General features: G+C 49.6%; 1 protein-coding gene across 6 annotated transcripts in view; it reads right to left on the reverse strand.

The window, feature by feature from the left end:
* Window positions 1-7,672: 7,672 nt before the first annotated feature.
* The window catches only part of LOC129495510 (zinc finger protein 516-like), a 117,543-nt gene continuing 100,500 nt past the window's right edge, over window positions 7,673-24,715 (reverse strand). For 5 of the 6 annotated variants that reach the window (XM_055303091.1, XM_055303090.1, XM_055303089.1 and 2 more), the window contains 2 exons: window positions 19,871-19,975; window positions 7,673-11,956 (listed from right to left, as the gene is read on the reverse strand). In XM_055303091.1, the coding sequence (XP_055159066.1) occupies window positions 11,940-11,956; window positions 19,871-19,975 (122 nt within the window). In that variant the 3' untranslated portion in view covers window positions 7,673-11,939. The remainder of the gene's footprint in view (window positions 11,957-19,870; window positions 19,976-24,715) is intronic. The other variant, XM_055303094.1, reaches the window with a different exon arrangement.

The raw sequence follows: 24,715 nt of genomic DNA on the forward strand, positions 1-24,715 counted from the left end.
CTCGCCACTCGCCTGCCAAGGGCTGTGCAGCCTGAGCCCCTTCACCTGTCTTCACCTTGGGAGCCCCTCGGACAGCAGCAGCCCGCTCTCTGGCACGCGGAGGGTGCTCAGTACGTGGTTGCTGGAAACAATAATGAAGAAGCCATGTATTTGAAATCAGGGTTACTTTACATTCATGTGTGACCACCATCTACCATCTAGTGGTGGGAGAAGGCAACTTCAGGGTGGTTTGCTTCTGGACAAGAACCAGGGAGGAGGCGGGGCAGGTCAGCACCCGTGGGAGGGCCCTGTCGCCGCCTTAGTGCAAGTGTTAGGGACTGTGCACGTTCCTGGGGGAGGTAAAGGGATGGCTGAGGAGGATAAGAAGGCCCAGCAGGAAATGCAGATGTGAGCTTCCCAGGGGATCCATGGGGAGGTTGTGTTCGGAGTTACACCTGATACCTCAGAGTGACAGTCCTGAGACTTGTGCTTTGCTTCTGATGTGTCAGAGATCAGATCCATAGAGAAGCTTTAGCTGAAGAATGTTGGAACGCTGTTTCCAGCTTCCTCAGTTGAGGAAGAAGGCTTGAGAGAACTTGGGGGAATTTAAAATAAACTAATGTTTTGTGAGGAATGCAAACCTGAGGGGAAGAACAGGATAAAATGCAGTAGAAATGACAAAGCCCCCACCCCCACCCCCAAGCATAAAGTCAAAAAGACTAACACCACACTTACTGCCTAAGATCACAAAATACAGAAAACCTGCAGGCCGTCAGGTGTGGCAGTCAGTAACCCCTCCAGACCCATCTCCATCTGTAAGAACAAAAAGTTTGGACAACATGGTTCAAACAGATTTTTCAACCTTCAAGTTCTTTAACTGTCTGATTTTAAATTAACTTAAGGCAAATCCCTATCCCAAACCTTAATGTATCTTCTTCCTAACAAGGACACGGCCTTTCGCTATGTCCTTGAATCACTGCTTTCTTCCTATGGGGGTTCATCCCAAACCGAAGGTGGCGATGGGGACAAAACATTATGTGATTCACCACCACACTGGCCTGCACCCAGCTTCTGTGAAGACCTGCAGAAGTTCAACAAAGCTGAAGACACACGGGGATCCAGGCAACGAGTGTCTAAGAGCAGACCTGTACATGACGGGTGGCAAGGCCTTGGGCACAAAGGCGGGCAGGCTGCGTTGCAGGGACAATCACATGTCACGTAGGCACTGAGAAACGCTTTCTGTGATGATCTCTCAGCCTGTGCATTAATAAATCCCAGGCATCTCCTTGACTTCAGGCCACAAAGACGACTATGGGACAGGAGCCAGTTTGATTCTTTGGGAAATTAGCAGGAAGGAGTCGGTTTCTGAGCTGCACCCCCTCCCACGCTTCCCACCCCACCCCCCGCCCACACTCTCAAAGCCGGTAATCGCTTACATATGTCCTTGTGCTAGAACCACAGAGCAGGGCCATCGCCTACCGAATGCTCATATGGCACACCCAGGCTGGCACAGAAACCCTCAGTGGGCGTGAAAAGAGCCCCTCAAGGTCACTGGGGCACCCTGGCACCCTGGCATCCTCAGCCAGCCCGTGCCAGCTCTCACTGCCCATCAGGTCCCAGATTCATCACCCTCTACACGGCCCCCCACCAGGCAGCTGCACAGCCAGCAAACTTCCACCCCTGATGCTCCACAGTGATGATCACAGAGCTTCCAGAAACCGCACCCCATCTCCCTTGGAATGGCCTGACCTTCCCTGCCCTTGAGAATTAACAAAAAAAGCCTGTTTTCAGAGTGTGCCACCATTTAATGACCAGGACACATGTGGAGTGGTCTGGTTGACTTACAGGCCCTCGCAGGAGCTGCCGCACTCCCTACATGAAATGTGAAGAAATTAGTTAGGCTTCTCCCTTGAATAGCACTATTAAGAGCCAGACGACAGAACACACCCCAGCAGACAAATCCAAAGGCACGCCACAGACCTAAAACGCAGATCTAACCCTCCAAGACTGTTCACTTGGTCTTCATGAAGTGAGTTTTGTCTACAGAGAGTACAATCAGCTCTTCTTCAATTATTGTCCAATAATACCACTAATAAAGCACAGTTTATTTCATTAAGTGTGTGATAGGCTTGCTTTTATTAGTTTTAACCTTGTGGATACAAGGAACCCAACTATCTTTGGCTGGTCCAAAAGCTTTGTGAACAAAGGAAAATGATCCATTTTTAGTATCTCAAGTAAGTAATGGAAAATTCTTGATTCCTAAGTGCAATACCAATTTTTTAAAAAGCTGGTATATAGAGACCATGTTACTTAATGATGATTTTATGGAACTGCAAAAATCATTCTTAAGAAATTTCTTGAAAGTAATTCCAACTTGCATTTATGTATCACATTAAAGGTTATAAAAGGCAGCGCATAACACCATTTGGCACAGCAACAGTGGAAGAGAGATGGGATTGAGAGGGGTCATCCCTGTATGGCTGTGGAAACTGAGGCAGGCACTGAAGGTTGGATACTGACTGAAGAAACAAACACTAGGGTCCTACTAGGGACTTTCAAGTAGCCCACCTTCTCTGCCTTCCAACAGCTCAGGGCTCAGTGGGAGAGGCAGAAAGAGCCACCTACTAGGTGGCTTTCAAGCAGCCCACCTTCTCTGCCTTCCAACAGCTCAGGGCTCAGTGGGAGAGGTAGAAAAGGTCTACTTACTTTCAAATGAGGGGATCCCAGTGTACTGCAGGGAGCCCAGAGGAGAGGTAGCTACCACCTTGAGATAGCAAAGAAGGTAGACCCAGCAGAGGCTTCCTGGGGGGAGGGGGGGGTTCTGCATGACCCAAGGCTTAGAGGAAAGAAGACAAAGAATGTATACAAGAGCAAGGCACCCTCACAAAACACCAGTTACTTGATATTGTTTGATGCTTTGCATGGCACACAAAGGAATTCAGCACTTTTCTAAAGGTAACAGAAAATTATTAATGAATTCAATCAGGAGAATAGAAAGATCTAACATGCATTCCAGAAGATTCTTGTGGTGGCCATAGAGGGAGAGTGAATTGAAGGCAAGTCAGTCCATGGCAGAAAGACCAAGGACGTGGTCCTCAGGGCTCAGAGGAGAGAGAGAGACCAGGGCTGGAGCAGTGAGTGCAGGGGAGAGGCCAATTCTGGTCTGCAGAATGGACAGGGGTGTGACTGAGAGAGAGAAAAATTCAGGACCACCCACTGATTTTTAGCACGGGTGACCAGTGAGCAGGTGGCTGTGCCATTTACTGAGACGGATTTGGGGGAGGAAGGCCTGAGAGGAGAGGTAGCATGTGTGGTCCCCGTACACAATTTCCTGCTAAGCCCCATATGGGTAAGACTCCCAGAGTGCAGGAGTCACATTCACTGCAGAGGCAGGCGGTCTGTGCCCAGCCCTCAGTGGATCCAGCATAAGAGACACACAGAAGAGCATGACACTGGCCAGGAAGACCAAAGGAGTGGGTGAGAGAAACCAAGTTGGGAGGGAGAAGAAATCCCATGCAAGCATCACAGAGTGCAAGGATTATGACATGAATTATGTTTTTTAAAAATACATCACTCAGAGATGAAGTATTTACAGTGGAAGCGTCATGTTTGGGAATTACTTATTAAAAAAAAGAAAAAGCCCAGCCATAACAACAAAGTGAAAGGCAGCAACAAAACTTGGCAAAATGTTGTAAATGTTTTATAAAGAATGTATGGGCATGTGCACGTGTGTGCTCTCCAAAGGAGTTTGAATGACATGTAGAATGAAAGGGGGAAAAAAAATCACGATACTCAACTAATAGGTCTTTCATAACCTAAACATGAAACAACTCAGTGAAGTAGGTGATGGTCTTCAAAGCTAGTGTGGGGAATGGTAAAATGGTCAGAAACTACTTTTTGTGGAAGATTCACCTTAAAAAGCCAGAACAGGTACACCAAATGGAGAGGGAACAGAGGACCAAAGGACCAAAGGTGGTGTTTAGGGGAACAGGATGTCTCAAGCATGAAGAAAAGAATCAACAGAGAAGGAAAGACCAAATCTGGGACAAACTGGCTGACAGATGCCCGTGTTCAGTATGGGACACACCTGGAACTCACACCCAGGGTCTCAGAAATCCCAATCCATGTTTTCATCCCTACATGTTAGTTCTGAACTTACATAAAGCCTAACCAAGGGATACTCTGATCCTGAAACAAGGGCTCAGAAATCTGAAACATCTGGTTCTGATACAGAACCAGATGGGTCACCTGCCCATCTCTGGAACACAGAGGATATCGTCTACACCCCTTACCTGGCGGGATCGCTGCCATGGTCCATGGGGTAATGGATGTCTCGGTGCTTTGGAAGGTGGTAACCCATCATGTAGAGATTATCGCCATTACTCACCTGCACACACAGCATCGAGGCAGGAGTAGAGGATGAGCATTCCCAATAGGCCTGGACCCCAGTGGTGTGTCCAGAAGTTATTGGTTGTGTCACTTTGAGTAACGTGCCCTTCTTAGACCTTCTACATTTTCACCCATAAACCATAATTAATAATGCCAACTTTGAAGGCTGCTGTGAGACTTGACATAGGATTGACAGTTCCCAGCACAGAGGCTGTCCTTGTAGACGTCAGCTCCCTGTGACTGGGTTCTGATTTTATCTCTCTGGACTGAACCAGATCTAGAGTGACAAGTCACTGTACAAAACTGTTCGACCCATGTCTTTCTCAACCCTGTTCTATCTCATGTTCAAGCTTCCCCTTCGTTAACCAACCACTGGATCACCCACCTCTGGCTTCTCTGCTTCCTCGAACTTGAAACACGGCAGGTCACAGTACTTAGAACAGATGCACATGACCTCCGAGGAGTGGAGGCTGAGGCACACTGCCTATCTCTTTGACACCTCACTTTGAGTTACGGTCTTCAAGGAATAACTGATGATATCGGTCCCTTTCCTCTCTCAAACTTGACAACTCAAAATATGTTCTAAAGGTACTGTGGGGTAGCTATCCAAATACTTTCCCTCACTGAAATTCACGTGTCACTTTTCTCGCCCACATCAAAGTCTTCCCGTAGATTACCCAAGTCCACGGAGGTTTGAGATCAGATGCAAATTTTAATTCTATGTAATCACCTCAATCATTTTATAAAATCATTTCAAAAGTTTCAGGCTGGTGCCACTGGGTCTCAGTGACACAGAAGCATTTGGTTGGTTTTATGAGATCCTCATCCTCTCTCCTCAAGTGGGCTGTGCCTCCTCCACCTACTCCTTGCAGCCTTCATCCATCTGACGTGGAACTCCTTGGATGCCTGCCTCCTTCCCCCGGTGAGAGAATGTCAGAGCAGGTTCCATTTCACTCATATTTCTCACCCAGCACCTAGGGCTTTGCGTTGCTGTGGCAGGCGCCCAAGATTCGTTGGAAGAATCTATAATGTCAAAAACTTCCTGTACAATTTCTACATTTTTAAAGAAGTCTAAAATCTTTTGATGAGACACATTCATCTGGTTCCAATTTGCCTCTCTGTGCAGGAACCTTGATCTTTATTTCCTTAAAAATGCACATGCCCATCCATCAAGCTTCTGCTTGACCTCTCCAGGGTCAGGGAGTTTATCAGGTTAAAGGGCAGATGGTCTTATGGTTACATGGCCTGACCCTCAGGTAATTCCGTATGTCGAGCCCAAGCCCATCTGTCCCTTCCACTGACTAGGCACAGCTCTGCAGTGCAAAATTTCCACAAGTTTCGACTTGCTATTTCTCTTGGTAGACATCTGAGATCTCACAACCACTCACCTGCGTTGTGTGAAGTTTTTCTTCTTTAAAAGACACCTCCTCTTTCGATTCCTGTTACCCTGTCCTGGACATATTCTGGTTCACCACTCTTTAATTTCCAGACAAAGAGAACGTGACATAAGGAGACACGGTGAAGCACCAGGTCAAGTGGGGATGACATTCCTTGTACCCTGAACCCTGCTCCTCTACTCACAAACCCAGAAACAGAAAAAGGCGAGATTTTTCTTGCCCTCTTAAAGTTGGGACTATTGGCCACCGAATTTGGGGCTTCCTTAGAAGCCTGTCAGGAGAGGGCTTGGAATGAGACACTCCATAGTACCTTCTTTGGTTGGAAAAAAAGAAAAAAAGAGTGTTCTCATTACAATCTTCACTTCACTCTTCCCATAAAGGAACCTGGAAAGGTGTGTGACATGATGGTCACATGCTGCAAGGTCCCCACAGTGCTTCCCCTGCCACGGACCCCAGCCATGGCCCTGCACATCCATGGGGAGAGACACCTCAAGAATCTGTCACACGGGCCCAGACCAGAGCATTTTACATTTTCTTTCAAAAATTCTGCTAATCTTTTGAATGAGAACTCACCTTTGAAAAGGTAAGGTTGAGAACATGAACAGCATAGGTTAGAAATGCACACCATTGTTTTCAAACAGCAAGACAGCAGGGGAAAGAAGGTGCTGTCATAAATAGCAGGATCTTTTTCAAGCGTGCGTGCGTGTGTGTGTGTGTGTGTGTGTGTGTGCACAGCATGGCCAAGCCCAGTGCCCACATTCAGCATGATATGTGGCAAATTACAGCCCAGCAAACGTTCAATGGCCACCTTCTGCCCAACTCCCAATGGCCAATGAGCCCCTAAACTCATGGCAGGGTGCCATGAGCTATTCAGCAACCAGCAGATAAACAAAAGGAAAGCCACCTTCTTGGAGAAAGGAGTATGGCTTCCTGTAGAAATCCCAGGCCTGGGGAAGGTGTGTCTATGTGGGTTTAAACCAATGAACTCACATGCCCATGTCATCTGGAAAGAGTTCCCCGAATCAAGGGAAACACAGAGATCTAGGCAGGGGATTTCTCCTTGATCACAGCACAGTGCCGTCCGCTTTTCAGTTAACGTCAGCTGCCTTCTCAAGTCACTGGTAATGCCAAGTCCTCATTTAGAATCAAGACCCTTCTCATAGAACCAGTTACCCAGCAGGCAGAGGTTCTCTGAAGTTTGAGCCATAAACCCCCTCTGACGAGGTCTGGTTCCACAGCCTACAAAGTCCTCAAATTGGTGCTCTTCCCCTAGAGTGCAGAGGGGCTGAACTCGGTGTGTGGTCCTTGCCCCCGCGGACAGATGCCAGCACCGGCCTGCGGCTCTGGGAAGTGCGGCCCTCTACTGTCTAAGCAAGAAGGCCATGTGCAAGTGCCCACACACCCCTTCTCCTTTCCACCAGCTGAGACATAGTTATACCCTCTACCTTTAAAACGCTTTTTATCTTTTTAAATTAAAATTCCATCAGTGCCTCTGAACCCAAGCCCTTGATACAATGATTTCATCTGACTCGGGGTTCCCTGCATGTCCATATCGTACATCCTGTGTGGCTCACACAGCAAGGGTAAGAATGGTGTGTGTACATGGGGCGGGAAAGAAGAGATAAGCAGGGGGAGAAACTGAGGTATTGTTGTCTTCAAAAACAAACAGTGTGTATGCCCTGGAGTCTACAAAAAAACCTTAAAAACTACTTTGGCCATCTTGACATAGTTTTAGATGAATGATCTTGTGAATCACACTAAAGCTCTCCTGCTCATATGAAGAGCGTTAACACTTTGCTTTGTGTTCTACCAAGAAAAATAGAAAACCACAGATCAAGACAAAGGATTTAGGCCACCTCCTGAAAGCAGGGGAAAAAGCTCTTACAAATCTCAAGAACTCCAAGATCTTTTTATTGATTTCAAATTCCAATAGAATGAATATGTTTTATCTAAATATTTTTATCACATAACTGAAACATTGATTTATTCTTTCAGAAATAGAGTTAAATACATCAATCTAGTTACAAATTCTAATATAAAGAGTACAAAATATAATGTTATAAATTGTATTTAAAAAAAAAAGAAATACAAATTCTATGGTCTTTTGCATTTTACTGCCTCAAAGTATCATTAGCAAAGTTGATGAAGAATGAACGTTCTCCATGGGTCCCCTCACACAGGTGTGCTGGGGCTCTGCAGTGCACTTACACCACCTCTCGAAGTCCTGGCCTGTGATTTTTCTTTTACTCAGTGAACAAAATGCTCTGCACTCAGAACTCACCAAAGTTAAAGCAGTAAAACAGCATATGCTACTTTGTCTGGAAAGTGGGAAAGTCAAACACATACAGTCCCTCTTGTTTGTACATCATCGATGTTTGGGGAGTCATCGTTTATTTTGCTTTAAAGCAGGACTATTGATAAAGTGAAATATGGCCACAAGCGTCCAAGAGGCGCAGTGTCCTTTGGGCACAGATTGACAGGTGCAGTTGCTGTCCACGATCCAGGGGACATGCATCCTGTGAGCCAGGAGTGCTCACTCTCTCGCTCTCTCTCATGCCTCTCTCTCCAGTGGGAAGACTGAGCAGCTCCCTGAGCCAGCGCCCTGGAAGGCATCAGAGAGACGGCACCGGTTACTGGCTGCATTCAACACTACATCCATCGGAAAGCAGTGCTAGATTACTAAATCTGTGCGTGTGTTGTGCCCTGACACGGACGCTTGTGCCCTGACATGGATGCTCCTATAAATGTACGTAGCCTGTGCCAGAGTCACCGAGTCTGAAGACGGCTCTTGACACCGTGGGCAAAATGAACAGCCCTTCACCTAACCCGGTGGCCGTGTGTAATTACTAACTAGAGTGATTTCCTGGAGCATGTTTTTATCAGGAAACCAGGGTCTTTCTTGGTTTCCAAAACAAGTAAGTATTGGAGGGACCTCTAAAAGCACTGAATACTTTTCAAAACTGGGAAGGCAAAATCCGCTTGCCTTGAAAATCTACTTGTGTTTTGACCAACAATGAAATGTCTCCGTCTGAGAGTGCCAAGAGACCTTCCAAAAGCAGGCAGGAAAGTGGCAAAACAGCTAAGTGTCTCCCAGAGAAGAGGCGTACCAGCCGATTTTTCAGAGAATGTAAATGTTCATTCTTCAAAATTAAGGAATATGAGTGAATAACCTGAAAGACTCCTATAAGCTCATTATTTACGTGTTACTTGACTTCGACAACAAGTAAGAGACTTGAGCGGGGAGGAGGAGAGGGCGAGGCGAGGAGGAGAGCCAGGCCAACAGAGCCGCGCCAGGAACAGCGAGAGCGCAGGCGGGGCGGGGAGATACACGGAGAAGCTGTAGTGTAGACAACCAAACCCTTTATTGTCTAAGTTACATTAGACGCCAACACTGTAAAAATCCTGTTAAGAAACAAGGAAACAGCAGATCGGTAGAGGTAGTAGAAAGTCTGTAACAGTCAGAAGGTGACTTACAGGAGAGATCATGCGGAAATTACCATTCAAAAAAAAAAAAAGCGAATCAAAACATATTGGCTAAATAAATAAGAAAACACAAATCATATTAAATACTATGGTCAAACTGACATAAACGCATTAACAAACCAATACAATACTGATGACCAGTGGAAGAAAGAAACCACAGTCAGGCCCGAGAACGGCGTGTCTTGGAGGGTGGCATCCTCGGAGGGTCCTCCTCCGTCTGATTAGTTACGTGGAAACCTATTTCTGCACTCGGCACAGCACACACGGTTACGTAAAATGACTCGGCTGCACACTCCACCAGCGGGACCCCAGGCACGCACCCCTGTCTCCACCAGGCAGCTCCAACTGCCAGTGGGGCTCCCGGGTGCTGCTTCTGAAACAGTAAGAATGTACACGACACCTCCGTGTCACTTTGGGTACAGAATTGCTTTTAATAACTAGAACACAGAGAAACAGACAGGACTGAATCACTAACCCCTGTGCATTCCTGAACTGTCACTATTCACTTTCAGCCAAGAAAATGAAACGCAGAAATTATCACTTTGGGGAAACTATCAAAATGATCAAACATAAGTCAACAGAAAGGCGGCATTCTGATTTCTAAGGTGGACAGAGGAATGTGTCTCTGCAACTTTGCTCAAAATAACTTTACAGAAACAGTCAATTACAGCTGCTCGATAGAATCTGCACGGATATTCCTAATTACACCAACACAACAGATCATTCTGGTACATATCTGGTGTATAAGTATCAGGAAAAAAATAAGTAGAAACGTTTACATATACACACATACATATACATGTGCACATACATACGTGTGTATACATACGTATGTATAGAGAAGCTAGCCAATTACATTGCATTGTTTGCAAGTGTTGCAAAGTAACCTGAACCTCAAGTAATTTAAATTCAGTAACAAGTAGAATTCAGAATCAAACATTAACTAATAACAACATCAACAATAATAATATAATAATAATTCAACAAATCATTAGAACAGGAAAACCACACTTCAGGGTTTGTGTGTGTGTGTGTGTGTGTATGTGTGTGCGTGTGCACGCACGTGTTTAAACAAATCTTTGTATCAGAAGCCCATTTTCTACAAAAAACTGCACTAATCCATTACCGTATTAAGTAAACTGTCGCTCTCACCAGTATTAAAGGTTAGGATAATTTCTGTACATGTAAAATTATTGCTTTTTTGAAAAATATATTTAGCATGCTCATTTTAATCCATTTCCTGCCTTTACAAAATTTCACAATTAAAAAAAACCTAGTAAAGCTTTTGCAAAAAATTTCACAGAACATTTTCATTCAAGGCAGCAGTAACTTTTGATAATGCATAAAATCATATGTGCAAAAATCTGAAACTCTCAGAAATATTACCATCACACATAGTGTCACGGTAACAGGAAAAGAAAATATTTATATCTGTGGAATACAATTTTAACGGCGTACACTGCACGGTTTAAGATCCTTTGTTACGGGCCTTAACCCCCACCACAAAAACTTGCATTTGCGGGACTGAGGAAGAGGTATATAAAGCCGCCCCCACCCAGGGGCCTGGGGACCTCCACGCTCTGGGGATGATGAAGGTACTCATCCTGCAGGGGTCCCCAGGCCCGAGAAGAAAAGACACCTACTTGCTGGGCTGGTGGAGGGACAGATGGGGGTGAGGTGGGGAGGGCGGGTAGGCAGGGAGGGAGGGAGGGGGAGCAGAAGTTTCCAGAGCACCAGGGCTCCCAAACCTGCTCAGGGATTCTCCCGCGATCAGTAAAACGGGTCTGGACTAGGAGGGTTCAGTGGCTAGAGAATTTGTTAAGACGGGCAGTCTTCCTTGATGAGCAGTTTGTAGAATGTAGCCCTGTGACAAAAAGGTCCTGAGAATAAACAAAGAAGCCTGCTTTTCTTAGTGTTCAACTAGCTCTTTTCCAAAGCAGAACAGAAGCACTCCCAGAGCTGCGTCTCCTCTGCGGGCTCACTGAGAGCAAATGATGGGAAGGACGGGGCGGGGGGTGGGGTGGGCGGGCAGGGGTGCCCGCAGGAAATGCACACGGACCCCCGAGGGCTGCCGCACGGTGGGGCCCCGTCACGGCCCTGTGCCACCACCTTCTGCTCTCTTACGGACCACTCTACGTACCCCCTAGGACACAGAGAGGCCGTGGTGTTAACACCTGGCCGACCTCAGCTCCACCACCACTGTGTCCGGACATTACCCAACAGTCCTCCTGGGTGGCGGCGGCGGCTCCTGCTCAGGGCTTCCTCAGTGTCTTCTGCACACACACGAACCTCTCTCCAGTGTCTCAAACTTGTCTTGAACAGCACAGACGCCTGTGCCTGCCGACACCACTGTTTATGGTAAGAAAGCACGGGGCCATGGTCGATGAGCACATATATGCATAGAGAATATCTACGGGTGACTCTAGAGTAGACACACCATCTTCGTTTATTCTGAAATGTTTAACAAGGAGGAGAAGCATTTCCCTTCGGTCTCTACTCCGGCTCAGCGGCTCCAGGATTCAAGGTGTCCGGGCGGGAGTCCTGCGGCTGATCTTCCACCACCAAGGTGGTCAGGGTCGCTGTGGGGACATCCGCAAGGGGGCTGCTGACGGCTATCAGGGGCACCGGGGTACGCTGGAAACGTGTCTTCAGGTTCCCTTCCTGAGAGGCACTGTCGGGACGGGATCTGCGTTAGAACGGTCTCTCCCCTGGAAGAGAGAAAGCACACAACAGAAAAGCTCATTTCTGCCTCTTGGCATCTAAGTGCATTTTTCCTATCGATTCCCGTATCAACACCCCAGAACGCTGACCATGACCTTCACACGGCAACCCCGCCAGGTCGGCCAACACCCCTGGTTTTAGCGGCAGCTCATTTTGCTCAAGCATGATGATTTTAAATGTGCCTTCCTGGCCTACAGAGACAGCTTTGCACAATCATTTCCAGGGATTCAGAGAGGATCATCAAACCTGTGTTTTGCATCCAGGAATGGCACATAATACCATCTGAACCAGCTCCAGAGGTTAAAAGGTGGCAAGACAGAACCAGGGGAGGTGAGGGGCGGGGAGATGCCCCCAAAAGCAGAATTCTGTAGTCCACAGCACATGTACAGGTGAACAACAGTGCCAAACAGGGCCATATTCAGAGGCTGTACGAACATGGTAAGAGACGTACAGCTCTCACGGGGGCCTGTGAGAAGCCACGGTGCTCCCGCTAATTTCCATAAAAAATCACCACGGCGGAAACACAGAAGGAGTGTTCTCAAGTGCACTGCGAGGTAAAAATGGGACGATAAACGTGAGCCTGCCGCCTTTAGAGAAGGCTCTCCAACGACATCGGAAGCATCGCTATTTGAACAATGGGTTTTACAATCCGAGGACAAAAACAACAGAGCAAGATTAATCTCACTCAACCGCATTAACCTTCGGCTAAAGTCTCGATGAAGTGAAACCAACCGCCGGAAATGAACATGCATCCCTAAACCAGAGCACTCCCTGGGTTCTAACTGGTTTCCAGCAATGCCTCCAGGAACCCTGGGAAGCCATGTGTGCGGGGCGGGGTTGGAGCGGGGCGTCTGGGTGACATAATGAATTAAGTGCTTCTCTTCGGTTACTAACTTCCGAAAGCTCCCACTTAAAACAAGCCCTACATTGCTGACATCCAGCAGTCAACACCAAAGGACATCTGGTAAGAGACCCAACGAAAATTTTTCCGGGGTTCAGGGGGTGGGTGTGGTGGCACGGACAGAGGCGTATGTGACATACGCACAGGAACTCAGCGTCCTCAAGTAGAAGGTGAATTTCCTGCAGGAAAGCTGAAAATGAGGTTTCGTGTTTTTGCACGGTGACATCCCATCACAGAGAGATCGTCAACCAGGCACTTTGAGAACTGCGTCTAGATACCTTCAAGGAAGAGAGGTGGCCTTCGTGTTTGCCAGGAGAGAAATGGGAGCTACTGTTAGTCATTGAAGTCTCTACAAAGTTAACTGTGTGTAGCAAACAGACTTGCTGGCGATCCCCAGCAGTGTGCATCCCATACAAGAGGGACTGCGCACCCCCCCCCCCAAAAGCTGCCTGGACTTCTCTTCCGTGGGACCACCGTACACACTCCTGCACGAGGCCAATGAAAACACGCCCTTAGAGCAGTAACAGGGGGAGGAGCCCACCTCCATAAAGGACAGAAGTTTTAAATTGCAAAGGTCAGAAAGTTTTTTTTAAAAAATGTTTATTTTCGAAGGACTGTGTAATCTGGAAAACCCTAATAACTGGGTTGTTAAAGTCAGCCCATAAATCTAGACACAGAGAGGTCTATTTTTTGCTTTAAAACTGAAGGGATGTGTTCAAATAGCATCTCATTTTTCTTTTTTTAAGGAAGTCATTTTCACTTACTGATTCACTGGGACCAACAGTGTATTATTACTCCATACATCTGTCCTACAGGCCTTTTAGGAAATGAAAGAAATTCATCCAAGAAATCAGGCAAAGAAGAAATACAGCTACAGAAGAAAGGAGTTACAGAAATACTTAAATTAAGTGCACACATAGTATCTTGACACATGCAGGTTGCTTTCTCAGTCCTATGAGACAGGGTACTCAGAAAATGAGAAACATGTTTTTAGAAAATTTGACTTTCTTTTTTGCTGCCGTGTGAACTGTGGGCTTTTCAGCTAATGCGGAAGGAAACAAATATCTTTCTTTAATGCATTTCAATGTTCTAGGGATGGATACTGACTTCTGGAACTTTATGAGGCTTACTCTTTTCCTTTTCATCTTTAAAAGGTTAAGGGGATGCATATGTACTCATGCATTGGGGGTCGATGACATAAACATGAAAAAAGCCTGGACCCTCCCAGGATACACACGAAACCCCTCAGTCTTCACGCATCTGACACACGTATCACTTTAGACAAATCACTCATCACATCCACAACTTTTCATAGTTTGCTGAACTTAAGAGAAAAATGGATAAAGTGTTTTTAAGTGTTTGCTTGGTTTTATGATTACAAAAGCTGCTTAGACACGAGCTGGATTTCGAATTTGATCTCTGACGCCGAGAATGTGAAAGTGATGGGAAACCAGACCGTACGTGTATTCAGGTACAACTGCTACGTGCCTTCTCCATCATCTGCATTATAATACCCATGGCTAAACACGAGATAGATTAGCGTCCCATTTATTTTCTCATTTCCTCTTATTTTGATTAATGGGATTATTTCTCTGAGCTTAACTATTTTTAAATAATATTTAGAATAATAAGAAATAAACTATTAATAATAGCCTTGCCTTTAAATTTTGGCAAGGAATCCAAACAAACTGAAAACACCAGACTTCATTATTCCAGCAAAAGTCAGTCTGGTCTTTTAAATCCAAAAACCAGGGGGGATGGGGGATTTGCAGGGAGAGAGGGCTATTTTTCTTGGTGCTAAATATTTTAATTTCTAATGTTTAACAACATAACAGAAAAAGACAATTTCTTCACGATACACACCGGAAGAAGCCTCCTAGGTTTGTTCCCCTCACCCCCAACATCCATATGACATGATACCAATATTTCAGCCTATTATTTTCAAAACACGTTCTTCCTAATGATGAATATTGGCGATTACCAGAAATTAAACATTTACTCAGTCATGCTAAATCTATGAAAAAGCACCTTGAAAATGACAATATGTATGAAGCCCTTCTCTCATTTAGAAGTTTGCTCCAAATATTAGCACCCTCATGATCGGAATTCAATGTATATTACTAGAAGCACAAACACTGGGCCCTGTATTCCTGAGGTTAGGGACAATTAGCCCACAGCCAGGTCGTGCCCCACTCAGGAGGTTGGTTCCTCACCTCCAGCACCCCAGCACGGTACAGGAGGTGCCAGTGAATGCCTGGGGAGCAGGCACTGTGACCCTGAGCCTCCGTCTGGATGTCCTATTATTGAATCCACACCGCAACGTCTAGGGGCTCGGAGATCGTCTCTACTCCACCTACGGAGGAATGCCTGCTGACCAGGGTATGTAAAGGGGCACTGCTCCCGAAACCACATCAAAAGAACATTAATTCACATCTCAAAGTGTCCATTCATTCTGACCTAATGGAATCAGATCAATTCTGACACATGGACCCGGACCTCGTGCCTGACGGACTTTCACGCAGATACGCAGTATATGATGATTCGTCAGAATCAGCCAACACTGAACATCCTGCTGTAAGATGGCAGAGTAGGGCCGCTGGCCAGACGGCAGCAAGTGTACAGTGATGCCTGCCTACCCTGGGGAGCACAGGGCAGCCCCCTAGGGCCTGATGTCTGGGTGAGAACACTGTTCTCAAGCCATACCCCCGCCCTTCATGGAACAACTAGTCTGTAAAACAAAGCAAGACAGAAGAAGAGCCTTCGGAAGCATGCTGCCGGGTTCTGGCAAAGCCCAGAGACCCAGAGGAAGGGCAACGGCCCTGAATGTTGGTTTCTGAGCCCCGTTCGTGAGTCAGCATCCCGCCCACCGGCACCTGCACGGCAGCATGAACCCTATTCCCCTTGCCCACAAGCACGCGCCATGTAGACGCTGCACCAAGGCTCCTCTGGTCACGGAGGGCAGGGGCTGGGCCCGGAGTAACCGCGGCTGCCAGTGCTCAGCCGGTGCTTCCATGTTACTGGTCCAGAAAGGGTGCCGAGTGCTACCGTCGCTGTCACTGTCACAGTCACAGTCACTTTATGGATGCAGGAACTGCATGGAGTCACATGCCTGGGGTGGATGCTCAGATTTAGAGCTTCCCACTCAGGAACCCAAGATCTCAACAGTTTATATCAGTTTGTATCATCTAGGTCTCTGAACATGGAATTCATTCCTCGTGACAGTTTTGACGCTGGAAGACACACACATCGCCACCACCACCAGGATCCCCTCGTCCTCCTCCACTTCAAACCCACATATTCGCGTTCCTGTTGGACATTCTGAGATGGATCCCCAGGAGGCACCCCAACCCAGGCTCACATGCGCCCATGACCCGGGTTTCCTCCTGCGCCTCCTCCAAATTCCAGGCTAGGGGCCAGACTCCTCAGGCGAGCTGGTACCTGCAGCCAGAATCGGGGTCACCTCCACCCCTTTCCCTTCCTTCCCCCACATCTCAGCTCCTGTGCCCAAACACCTGCATGCCCAGTTCCACCCTAACTTGGGCCCCCGTGTCCCATGCAGACGACCCCATGCATCACCAAAGTGGTGCTCAGCCACCTGTGTGGATGCCATAACCCATCTGAACCCTGACACCCCCTCTAAGGACACAACACTGATCATGCTACCCCCCGGCTCAGGGTTCTCCACTGCCCTTAAGAAGCTTCCATCCTCCAGCACCGCTGAACTCAGTGCGGCTCTTCCAAGGGAATGTGCTGTTCCACCCTTGGGCAGGCTCCCAAGGGCAGCACCACCCTTGCCCCCACATGGTCTTCCAAATGCCCAAGTCCAGGTCCAGGACCCTCACCTGCACCATTGCTGCTGTGCTGCTTTGCCCTGTTTCCTTGTCTAAACCGCCCCCCAGCCCTGAACACACAACAGAGCAGGAAAAGTATTTGCCGTGTGTCCCCAATATTCTGGTTGTCTCCCTAGTATTACGGAGCCTGGCACGTGGTAGGTGCTCAATAAATATCGTTAATGGGTGAGTAAATGATTTTAAAACTGAATTTGCATCAATTATGAATATTTGTAAAAGTCCATTAACTTTAAGTGTAACATCAAATGATTTCTGCATGAATACAAGATGTTATATGATCACAAAAAAAAAAAAAAAGCCCGGGGCAGCCCAGGTGGCTCAGTGGTTTAGCGCCGCCTTCAGCCCAGGGCATGATCCTGGAGACCCAGGATCGAGTCCCATGTCAGGCTCCCTGCATGGAGCCGCTTCTCCCTCTGCCTGTGTCTCTGCCTCTCTTTCTCTCTGTGTCTCTCATGAATAAATAAATAAAATCTTAAAAAAAAAAAAAAGCCCACAATGCACAGCCTCTCAAGCTGTCAAGAAAGGAATCTGACTTACATATTCCATTATTTAATATTAGGAAAGCATGCCACACATGAGAAAGAACATGGCTGGTAAGTAGCATGAGTCCTGCTCTGGACAAATAACCACAGAATGGCTCCCTGGATCTGTGGTACCCTAAACCTAACACAGCAGCTGTGGGTTTTTTTTTTTTTTTAACATTGAGAACTACAGGATGAGGGAAATACCAAGATGTAAACCTCTACCTGTGACTGATATGGTTTCCTGTCGTCTCAACAGACACACCTCTTTGAGAAGTCTGAAGGTTTAAGCTAAAGAAATGGAATTTTCGTGGAGAATCAGAACATTCAATGATTCATCGGTAACAGTACTGTGGGACGCCTGGGGGGCTCAGCGGTTGAGCGTCTGCCTTTGGCTCAGGTCGTGAACTCGGGGTTCTGGGATTGAGTCCCGCATCGGGCTTCCCGCATCCCTCATCCCTACTAGCAGGGAGCCTGCTTCTCCCTCTGCCTCTGCCCTTCCCTCACTTGTGCACACTCTCTCTCAAATAAATAAATAAATAAATAAATAAATAAATAAATAAATAATAAATAGATGAATAAATAAAATCTTTATTTAAAAAAAAGGCAATCATAACAACGGACAAAAAGTACTAGCAGAGGTCACCATCTCAAATGTGGACAATCAGGACTGAAAAACCGTAACACACAACAGGGCATTGAATTGAGTTCATATGAAGAAAAGGCTTTTTAGCAACAAACAGGAATTCTAAAACTGCAATAAAACAAGAACAGAGGCCCCGATGCGGACACGGCCATTCCAAGGTCCACCTGTACCTGGGAGCGGCCCGGCCTTACTGGTTGCATCACTGCTAACCTTCCAGACCAGGAACGCTCTAGCGGTTCCCGGGGCACCTCCATCACCATCGCCATCCTCAACAGCCTAGCATCCCCCAGATGGTCACGTTTGTCGGGACAGGATGTGCGCGAGCTTGCTCTGACCCTGAGACAGGGCCTGGATGCCTGTCTGGCAGCACAGAAACACCTCTGCCCTGACAAGGGGGACCGTGTGTGGACTCGGAGGCCTGTTAGAAAGTGAGAAGGTCCGCAGAGGATGCAGGTAGCAGGAGAGGGCGCAGTGACATTCTGTGAGGGGACCAAGGCGGGGGGCTCGTAGCCCGGGACAACCTGTGAGGTGGCCACGAGGATATGTGCACCCAGTTCCTGAGGGGCACAAGCTGAGTCTTCCAGTAGCACGTGCCCAAGCACGGGCACGTCTTGCGGACGCCGAGCTGCAAGTGTACGGGGGTAACACGCACATCAGGGGTGTGTGCACACGGGTACTTGTGCACGGTGGCTGTGCTGGCGGGAAGCAGATCAAGGAGGGGATGTGGCCACGGCGCCCTGGCCGCTAGCAGGGCACTTCTCGTGAGAAATATAAAAGCGACACGCTGAAGGAAGAAGACGGCAGAGTGCTCTGGAATAAAGTGGCACAGAAACCTCGTGGGGAGAAAGGTAGGACCGTCTAGTGTGGCAAAGCCTCACCCCCCACAGGACCCAAGGTGGCTGTGAGGACCTGCTGTGTCCTTGTAACTCGTGGCCACAATGGCCAACAGTGTCTGGCGAGGGTCCAGGGTGGTCCCCAAGGGCCAGATTCGGCACCAAAGCAACGCACAGGTCTTCACGCTTGTGGTACAAGCCCGTCGGTGCCCCGGTGATGCGGGCCTCACACCACCTCTTCCCAGCTGCCACGAGAAACCCCAACAGCTGATGAATCGAAGACCTACTTGCCCGGGGCCCTCTGCGGAGGCGGCGTGGTCTCCAGCACCTCGGAGGTCCTGAGACTCACACGCCACCGTGGGCACCAGGGGCGCATTAGCAGGAGTGTCCCAGTGATGACGCGCCGCCATGGGAGGCGAGGCCATCAACAGAAAGCACGGGCAGCAGACACATACGGGCGCCTAGCCTGTGGCCGGAAGCACCCACTTCCTTGGACACTCAGTGTCAGTGACCGGGAGCCGGGGCGCACTCGCCCCAATGCAGACCTCGCCGTTGTGACGACATTGATCATCGGCGCCGGCACACGGGCCCTCCTCCTGCACTACTTACCACTTGGCCTCAGTCAGCTCACGTCACACGGGCTTCCGACCCCAAGCCCTCCAGCCCCCTCCTCCCGGGGTGGGGGTCCCAGGGTGCGTCTCTTGCCTGGGCAGTGACGGGCCAGCTCATGCGGACAGGCCAAGGGCTTGTGCCACCACCCCAGACCAGCACAAGGGGCCCAGGGACCCGGTGCCGTGACTGCCCACGCCAGCAGGCAGGGACCCTGAGCCGCATGTTGGGATGACAGGGCCACGGCGACTCCCGTGCTGCTGGGGGCAGCAGGTGTCATCAGCATAGTCACCACCCAGGACTCGACTCTCTGATTAAAGTGGGACATTTGCAAACAGGCTAATGTCCAATTAAAGCACAGGGCACCGAGATGCCAAGGGAAGACTGACTGGGGGGCCGGATGGGACAAGCGGGCGCGGGGTCGGGGAGATGGCCGCCCGCCTCGGGCCAGTGGCCGGGGACAGCACCATGGCAGCGGCGGCTCCGCCCCAGTGCCCTCCCGGGGTCCGCGGAGGCCCAGGCCCAGCGGCCGGCAGGTACCTGTGTGCGCCTGCGTGTGCGCCCTGAGGTGGCTGGGCTGGTGGAAGCGCTTCCCACACTCCACGCACACGAAGTCTCCTTGGCGGGCCTGCGTCCGGAGCATCCCTGGGCGGTGGTGGCCATGGGTGGTGCAGGAGGGGCGGCGGCAGGGGAGGGGGAGAGGAAAACACCATTAGTCTGTCTAACAGGGTGACGGGGGCGCCTGAGGGCCTGAGGCGTGGCCGGCGCAGCATGAGGCACCGCGGCCCATGGAGTGCGGGGCCTCCGTGGGGTGCGGGGCCTCAGGGCACCAGGACGCCCTCCCACCATGCACCGCCGGCCGTCAGGGTGGCGCCGCAGGGACAGCCATGTGCGGGCACGGGGAGGCGGCCTCCTGCTCACCTGTCTCCACCGCGCCGGCCCCCCGCACCGACCGCCCACCTGGCCCCTTACCTGGGTGCCTGCGCCCTCTGGGGCACAGACAGGAGCCCCGGGAATCGGGCCGGGTGTAAGCCCCTTCTGCGAGAACGGGGTGCACGTGGCCCTCCAGGTGTGCGCCTCGCCTGCCTCACGGCGACACTCTGAAGAAAGGCTCGCCTACGGGGGAGCTCCCCGGGGCTTCCCGCCAGCCCCCTTCTCACTCGACGGGAACACAAAAACCCCAACCGGGAAAAGTTCTGCCTTGAGCAACAGCTATGGAAACAAACGAAGCTCACTGCACCAAGCGCGTCTGTCCCTAACACCTGAGTGTCAAAAATGTGGAAGGCAAATGGAAAGGATGACAAATGATCTCTGTCAAATCAGCTGAAACCAAATTCTCACCCCAACTCAGAGCGCGTTGACAGCATCATACGAAATTGCTGTTAGGCCGCAGACATCAGAACGCAAACATGCAGGCGCTGTCAGGCCACCCGTGTGGGGTTTCTCACCGGGCGAGGCGTGGACACGGGCCTTGGAGACCCTGCAGAGTTTGCCCACAGTGTCCTCCACCTCCCACTGCCTCATTAGGGGACCAGAACACTTGAACCCGCACTCAACACAGTCACCAATGCAACAGCACAGGGACCACGGTACACAGGCCTCGCCGGCCCTCACACAGGGAAGCATCACTGGCCAGTATCCTTGGTGCCCGGGATGGCCGCCGTGTTTGACCCCAAGCACCACGGGGACCACAGGCCTGCATCCAGACATCCGCACACACCCGGTCCTGAGCACACCTTCCTGACGTGGAAGCTTCACCAACGGCACTCGAACGTCTTCTAGGACTAGCCCTCTCCTCGCTCGGCGTTTGATCCGCAAAGAGCTCAACTTCTAAGGCGATTCTGCTGCCCAACCCTACCCCTTAGCAGCATGACTGAGGTGCATCATCCTACGAGAACGTTCACCAGCCAATCCCTCCAGACCCGTGGATTCTTCTCCATCTTTGTCTTCACACGCTAAGTCATCACAGTACTTTCTTGGACATGACTCTTCAGCAGCCTATCTCCTACCCAGGCTGCAGCTCTTCTGCTTGGCTGACCACACTTCCCTGCATCAAGGATGCGTCGGTGTGTGCGCGCCTACACACGGCCCTACAGTGCACTTTGCCTTATCGTCACCCCTTTGCCCTTAGTGGTCAATAATACTGCGCTCAAGCTACTCCACAATTCTGAGCTCATCAAAAAGGTTATAAACTTCATCTGAATCGAAGACTGTCTGGTGAGCAACAGCTCTAACACTGTGACCCAGAAACTTGGGGTGTGTGAGAAAGGAGGATTAGCTCAACCTGCTTAGGCTGCCACACACGTGCCCATCTGCAAGGAGGAGGAGGAGCCTGGACACGCTGTGTTGGGACTCTGCCCAGAGCCAAACGAAGGACGCACAGACCTCCACCATCCTCACAGCAACATGTCCTTGGTAGAAGACTTTGAGCCCCAGTAACAGGGTCCTGAGGTCTTATTCTGTCTAGAATCATCTCCCTCTAGGGATGCCTGAGTGGCTCAGCAGTTGAGCATCTGCCTTCAGCCCAGGGTGTGATCCTGGAGTCCCAGGATTGAGTCCCACATCAGGCTCCCTGCATGGAGCCTGCTTCTCCCTCTGCCTGTGTCTGTGCCTGTCTCTGTGTCACTCATGAATAAATAAAATCTGTTTAAAAAAAAAATAAAAAGAATAACCTCGCTCTATTATCCTCAAGTTTTTGTTCTAAAATCCATATTATCATCCCACATTGGCTGAACACAAAGTATGAAACGCAGATTGTGTATCATTTTATTACTATCCCAACAAAAAACTTCTCCTACACTGATCGATGTTTGCGAACCTGACCTGAAGGCCATGCTGCGGAACGGTCACAGGAAAGCAGCGCGTCTCTGACTTCGATGGCTGTAGCCTGATTCCTCCCAGGACGCAACGATGGTCATTCCTTGGATCACCCTGCCTCTCCTGCCAGGCCCTCTGCACAAACATCACCCCGTCCACGGACAGGTGGGGTAAGGCCTCCGAGACGCATCGTCCCTGACTGCCCCGATGTCTCAGAGGCACCTCCCGACGGCAGTGCTTGCCATGCCAACAAGAGGCAGGCACTGAGAAATCAGAGTTGCACAGCCACTCACAAACTCTTCGCGGATACACGGACGATGGCTCTACTTGGAAGATTTTCTCCCGTGTGTGTCTGCCTCTCCCACTACACAGTGACACTGGACGTGTGCTCACCCGGAGGCCTCCACAAGGAGCTGGGACCTCTTCTGCAGATCGAGCATGCGGCAAATGCCTCAGACCACAGAATGAGTCGTATGGACAGACTTGTAGGGTCAGACAGGCCAACGAGATGGCTTTGAATAGAGATGCACTGAACTTTCTAGATTTGCGACGCACAAACCAATGGAACAGGCCCAGTCCACATGGAACAGGCCCACAGCTGCCAAGTGGGAGGCAAAAATCTTAAAAATCTGAGTCCCTGGCATATTCAGTAACGCGTCAATAGTGTGATTTGGGGAAGCCGTCCACACTTCCCAGGCTGCAGTAAGGGGAACAGAGCCTCCCCAACAGGAAACATTCTCTGTCCACCCCTCAGATTTCCTTCCCCTACAGCACTTTGAGAGCCACACATAAACATTCAAACAGGAGAAAGGCGCCGGCCAAGGCCCTAGAGGAGCCGCTACAGGTGGGACACCTGAGAAGGGGGCAGACCCACTAGGGTGATGGAGAGTCAGTAGGACTTCCTACAGGAGCGCCCAGGCCTGGCCCCAAAGTCGACACTGTAGCCCTGGGGGAGCCTCAGAAGGAAGGGCTGCACAGGGGAGCACCACTCCCTCCCCGGGGCATCCCATCAAGCTACACGGCCCCCCACTCAGACACCAGTCCAGACGAACCGATCTCCGTTCTTCCCTAAACCCGGGAAGCCACAGTTCTAAAAACACACTGATTAGTATATTACAGCCAAAAACTTCAGAACACTCCCCTTTAGAAACCCAAGGCAGCATGAACGTAAACACCCTCAACTGCTGACTCACACCTTGCTGTATTTCGGTGCGCCTGCTGGAAGAGGAGCAGGCGCACCTCTCCCTAGAGGAGCACACCTGCATTATGAACAACTTCGCATCTTTCACATTCAAAAGATGAATATGTAACCTCTCTTAAAACAAACAAACCCATAAAACCCTGTGAACCATTTATTTAAAAATGTTTAAGGAATGAGAAAGACATTTCAGGCTACCATGTACTTCAAATCTGTCATCTGAAACTCTCCAAACCTTACCTTTAAATTCACTTCCTTTTTCTTTTTTTTTTTATTTTAAATGTTTTTTTTAATTTTTATTTATTTATAATAGTCACACAGAGAGAGAGAGAGAGGCAGAGACACAGGCAGAGGGAGAAGCAGGCTCCATGCACCGGGAGCCCGATGTGGGATTCGATCCCGGGTCTCCAGGATCACGCCCTGGGCCAAAGGCAGGCACCAAACCGCTGCGCCACCCAGGGATCCCTTTTTTTTTTTTTTTTTTTTTTTGAGGAGGGAGCAACACAGACCCACAGGCAGCACAAAGGGCCTTTACAGAAGCAGGAATGCACTCACTGGGCGTCAACTGGCAGGTGCACATCTGCATGACATGTCACAAGTCTGGGCACTAAATGGAAGTCATCAACACTGCGGCGCGAGCCCGGAGCTCAGGGTGCTGGGGGCCGCGGTCACCAGGAAGGACCAGGAAGAGGGTCCAGTTGCCAGAAACACAGGTATTCTTGAAACTTGCCCACCTGCGGGTGCCTACATCGTCTCAGCTTTCAGATCCAAGAAAACCCAAGCCTAAAGGGATGAGGTTGCCATCAGGTCTGAAGTTCAATCGATACATTATCTCATTTCATAGCAAATAATCTGCATGATTGGAAAACACCCCCAGACTATGAAAAGCTCACTTAATTTAACTGAAATCTGAAAATGTGGAAACGCTAAGCCACATGGCAGCCCTGCCGTGCCACCTGCTAAGGGGCGCGTGCCTGGCTACGCCCGCGCACGAAGCCCCTCTGCCTGAAGGGACCACACTCTTAGACACAAGGGTGCTCACTGTGCCTACAAGCTCCTCAGCAAACACCATGTCTCAATGATCCCTGGGCCTCCAGGCCGTTAGCTTTGTTCCAGAAAGCTCACAGGAAGTGCTGGCTCTGAGCAACCAGGAACAGACACCAGCCTCGAACAAAGGCCCTGCGGGCAAACCTCTAAGGCTGAGGAACCTCCGAGTGTTCTCCTAGTTGATAAACACCTTGGTTTTCCTCTTGAGCCAGCGTCATGGCTAACGGAGCCAGGATGCACGTGGGGATCCGGGCAGGTTCCAAAGTCCCCTGAGAAAACCTGGAACTTTGTGAGAGACCTGCCTTTCTGTGCCAGGCACCCAG

This window comes from Nyctereutes procyonoides, unplaced genomic scaffold (assembly GCF_905146905.1).
Source record: "Nyctereutes procyonoides isolate TBG_1078 unplaced genomic scaffold, NYPRO_anot_genome, whole genome shotgun sequence".
NCBI lineage: Eukaryota > Metazoa > Chordata > Mammalia > Carnivora > Canidae > Nyctereutes > Nyctereutes procyonoides.